The sequence below is a fragment of the Acyrthosiphon pisum genome, unplaced genomic scaffold (genome assembly GCF_005508785.2).
Source record: "Acyrthosiphon pisum isolate AL4f unplaced genomic scaffold, pea_aphid_22Mar2018_4r6ur Scaffold_250;HRSCAF=660, whole genome shotgun sequence".
In the NCBI taxonomy this organism is placed as follows: Eukaryota; Metazoa; Arthropoda; class Insecta; order Hemiptera; family Aphididae; genus Acyrthosiphon; species Acyrthosiphon pisum.
In genome coordinates, this window is record NW_021771837.1 from 8,583 (window position 1) to 13,817 (window position 5,235).

At 28.8% G+C, this 5,235-nt stretch overlaps 1 protein-coding gene across 1 annotated transcript; it reads left to right on the plus strand.

The window, feature by feature from the left end:
• Window positions 1-4,378: 4,378 nt before the first annotated feature.
• LOC103310914 lies at window positions 4,379-4,942 on the plus strand (the record flags this gene model as incomplete). Its single annotated transcript, XM_029492634.1, has 1 exon — window positions 4,379-4,942. A coding segment is annotated over exon 1 (564 nt), but the record flags the coding sequence as incomplete, so codon positions are not given.
• Window positions 4,943-5,235: the final 293 nt, after the last annotated feature.

Here is a 5,235-nt window from a genome sequence, read left to right on the forward strand (position 1 = left end):
TAGCCACTAAAAATGAAGTATATTAGTTTAGTTTTAACTATGTGTACCTATTAATTATGTTTCATTAAAAGTTGTTCATTTCCAATTTGCAGCTCATACGTCATCTAAGGAAAGTTTGAAATATGTATGAAATAAATTAAAATCAGTTTTATTATAATACCACATTATTTATTAATTATTGCCGTATTACCAAAATAATTGTACTTGGTAATTGACCAACATTTAATTGTTGATCATAAGTATGATCAAATGCACCATGAATGTTAACAGCATGATTGTCATCATCGAGCCCTTCTCGGATTGCATTTACTTCATGGAGTGAAGGCTTTTGGAGTTGATTTTTTTCAATTCTTCTTTTCTTTGTTGAATAAAATCTGAGTTGAGGATCAATATTTTTTCTAATATTTATTTTTTCTTTAGTATTAAAATGGTTTTTTTCAGTTTTATTCAAAATTTTTAATATATCATCCATTTTTTTTCAACTAAATGTTCGTCTTCTTTACTAATTTGTCTAGTAACACACAGTCTTTGAATGAGTCCTAGCTTGGAAATAATGTTTTCATTTGTATCATGTTTGTATTCTTGAGAGCCTTGTATAAATGACGGTAAATCTTCTTTCTCCTCTCTAATATTATCTTCTAAATGCATTTTATTATCATTCTTCTTCTTGTTATTATTAACATTAGTTTCATCGTTGTTATTACTAATATTATTATTGCATATATCGTTGACTGCTTTATAAAATTCTAGTGCGCAAGCATGTATGTGTTTACAAATATTCATTTTTATAATATCTGTGCTAGTCCATGTGACAGTATGTAGACAAATTCTACACACTGGATATTTCAAGCAAGAACTATTACACATCTCTCCAACTTTGGCAACATAATATTCTTGAGATTTATCCGATACTGATTTAACAATCCATGATATTTTATTTTTAAGAACTCTAATTGAACTTGGTGTAACTGACTCACCTCGCATATGACTCAAAATTTTTTTCTTTTTAGATGTCATAACATTTTTCGATATTTTAATTAATCTTTTAAAGATCATGTCTCTATTTATCTTCATAACAGCATTTATTGTCTTATCCAAGCGTTGACATTTTTTCCCCTCTAAATAAATATGCTTTAAAACTTTATGAAAAGCTTCAAGATACATATTTGTGTTGATACCTTTTCTTAATCGATAGCAGTAAGCCCAAACCTCAGATCCTTTTGAAAAACTGTCTTTAAAATATATTCCAAATGCATGAGTATCTTCATCCTTTAATAAGTTATTTATAACTTGATCTTGATATGCTTTAAATTCATCAACTGTTGTTATTTGCAATAAAACTCGCAAGGTCTTATATACGAGGGATTTTTTCTCTGGCCCACCTTTAATTTTACACAAATTTTTTCGCCAGTTTGGTTTACGTGCCATGTACACAAAAGTCTGTGTGGAACATCTCCCATGACGATACTCCAAGCATTGTAATACGCAGGTGCATCATTAGACATGAAGACTTCAGGTTGAATTACTCCCACCTTTGATTTAATTTGGCTGAAGAATAATTTGAAAATCGTCTCATCAGCTCGATTGGAAAAGCAGTATGCAATAGGGCATTCTGTACCATATTCGTCTACAGTTATGAGCGTATGAAGTTAAAAATCGTATGCATTGGTGCCATGCGTACCATCAAAGCATATTTTATCTGGACCAAATTTAATGATTTGCTGAGCCTGGAATTTACTCATTATAATAAGGGCAAAATCTTTTACTTCTAAACAAGAATTATCATCATCATCGACATCTTGTGCTTTATAATAAATTATCGGGGAATCTTTCCCAAGATTTCTCATTTCATCAACCCATAACGACACGCTGACAGGATCATCTATGTGTCGTTTTGTAGAATATGTGATATTGAAGTCGCGTGAAATGTTACATAAATCTTGACGCTCTAGGAGGATCAACCGTTGCTATGTCTCAGAAACTGTTCCATCACGAATATCATCTAAAATATGGTCCCACGTGACCCCTTGTTGTAATTTGCCTAGTGATAAACCAAATTAATATGAAATTAATCAAAAATAGTTTTAAAGAATATTATTGCGTCCCTCTCGTGTCGATTTATTTGTCAAGTCGGGAAGATTAAAAAGGTGATTAAAAAACCTGGAATGGTCAAGGAATTTGTTTCTTTAAATTTAAGAAATCATAATAGAAACAAACATTAATTGTAATACAATCAATATTTCTAAAAACAACTAGGTACTTTTACTTTTAAAGAATTTAATTTTATTAATTTAATACATTTTATTATTAATGTTAACATTTTATAATGACTATAGGTATTTTTAAAATCAAAATATTTTGATTGAATCTACATATTTATACATGTCAAACAAAAAGATGAACTAATTTTCTTTTTTTTTACATTATCTATATATAGTATGAACAATTAGTAAAATAATTTTATTACTTAAATGAATATATTTTGTTTAAATTTTAAATACAATTTACAAGTTACAATAAATATTGAATTATTTTAATTTGTGGGTTTTCAAACACTTCTTCAAATTAATGTTTCAACTTAAAAGATAATTGACAAAAGATTTTAGTTTCAAATGATTATGATTAACATTTAACACACAGTTTCACCTTGGAAGTCCCATTGAACAATAAGATGTTTTTAAATTCAACATTACTTCGGTTGTATAAATAAATAATAACGTTCACGAAAAAACGATAAATTATTTTAAATATTGATCTAAAAGTATAAAATGGAAGAAATATGCCCTAAAAACTAAAAAATAATATTAAATTAAATTTTAAATTTGGAGTTCCTGGTTTGTACATTCCAGATTTGTGCAATTCAGGTTTGTACATTTCAAATATTTAAATTCCAGGTTTATACACGTCCCCTTATTTTTTTCAATTTTAAAACTCTCATCCTTACTTGCGATCATTGGTTTTGTTTCTTTATCCTATCGTATACGCCTAATATCATGTGCATGACCACAATGAGTACTCCAAAACTTGACTTTTATAGTTGAGACTCCGTCAGATTCGAAAGTCGTTATTTCAATTTTTGATGGACAAACTCTATTTATTTTATTTGTCCCCAGAGATTTGGTCATTCTTAAATCCTTTCCTTTCTTACGATAATGCCATGAACGATGAGAGAAGAGATGTTTTTTAGTACTACCATCGGATAAATCTCTTTCAGCACTATCGAGTACATACATAGATATCGTTTTTTGTTCCATGTCATGCTTCCATGCTTCAAAATCTGTTGATATATTTGATTCAAATTTAATGACTCAATATAACGGTAATTTATTTAGATAATAACAAAAAAATTTGTGTAGATACCAGAGATTGAATCAAAAGTGGGTTCCTCAAGCTTCACGTCAGTTTGATGAATTTCAGATAAATTACTTCTCAGTTTCACGAATGAGTACAAATGTTCCTCACATGTATCATAAGGACGAATGATTCTAGTCGATTTTTTTGAAGTTTTGGTACCATGAATGTTTCGGAGAAGTTCAGATAAATATCGTTCTTTTGAATACTTCTTACTGAAATATTGACATTTGTAATTTTGAAACTTTTGTGCAACAAGTTCAATACTGTGGAACTTCCTGGAGTGAGTATTTAAGCTCTTTTTCTAAATGATTTATTACATTCCTTACACTTTAAATTATTATCCATAATCACCGACTTTTTTCAATTTTAAACAAATTACTTTATAACTATTAATTGTATTTTACTTATTTTACTTTATTTATCAAATATAATAATGTAGGAAAACTTATGAGAAACATTTTTTTATTGAAACACTTAAAATAATTTGATAATTATATTGAGATTATGTGACATGAGATAATGATAATAATTGCGCGCGCACTGACGGTGCCGAGTCACGGACAACCACAAGTCCCAGCGCATGCGCCAGGGTAAACACCGTATCCACTCTTATACGTTTTTGGACAAGTGCTTATCACGTGTATTAATAATTGATAAGATATGATGTTGATAGTAGTTATTGGCACGCGCATGCGCGTGCGGAGCGTGGAACTATCTGCAGTGATCCGCTCACAGATATCTATATTATACTAGATAAGGTACTCGCGTTATCGTATGAAGCCTAACTAATAGTAATAATCCGTTATCGCCCATTTCGTGGTTGGCAAAACATTGAAATTATTCTATATAATATTATAGACTGAACGTCATTGTATTAGGAATTTTAGGATACAACTTACAAAAATAGTGCAATGCCTGTTTCGTGTGCTGCATATAATCAATATTTAGCATAGCAGATGAATTGTTTTCTACTACCGAATATAAATACATGTTAACATACAAGTTTTCCCAGGATCACCTAGAAATGTTTTTCTCAAAAATAAGGCAGCGTTTTGGAAACAATAACAATCCTAATGCTTTAGAACTTAAAACAGCATTGAAACAAATACTTTTAAAAAATTCAATTTCTTCTTCATATGCTGCTAATTGTGTTGCACTAGATAACACAGGTTCTGAAAGTGTTTTTGAGATACGCTGGGCAAAAAAAACATTAGAAGACAATGTTATCGAAGAAGTAGAAGATGAAAATGTATCAAGTCTTCTGCCATATATTGATAGTTTTGATTTGGTAAAAGATAATATTTTATATTATATTTGTGGATTTATCGTTAGAAGTGTCTATAAAAAAATTGACTGTCAAACTTGTGCCTACAGTATGATAGAAAATGAATCTGAACATAATTATAGTCATAAATATCCCCATTCAATATTAGTAGATGTTAAAAATAGAGGAGGATTAATAAAAAGTTCAAAGGATGTAGTAGTAATTGTTATATTTATCGAAAGTACATTAGTTCAATTAACATCAAATTTTTGTTCTTTATTATCAGGATTAAGTCAAAAAGTTATTCTTGCCGTTAAAAATCATGTATATAATTATAGTATATCAATAATATTATATTATGTTGTGTTATGAGTGTTATGACATGAAATTATGTAAAAATTAATAATTATATTAACAATTAATAAACAATTATACAAGATGAGTTTTTACTTTTTCATACATACTTAATCTTAATACAAATGCCATCAAATATTTAGTATCATGCTAACATAGTAACATCTATAGTCTATATACAACAGATTAAAAATTTGAAGTCACAGGCCTATAAGTTATGTAAAAAAAGTAACGATTTTATGTAATTATTATGCTAGTTCCAG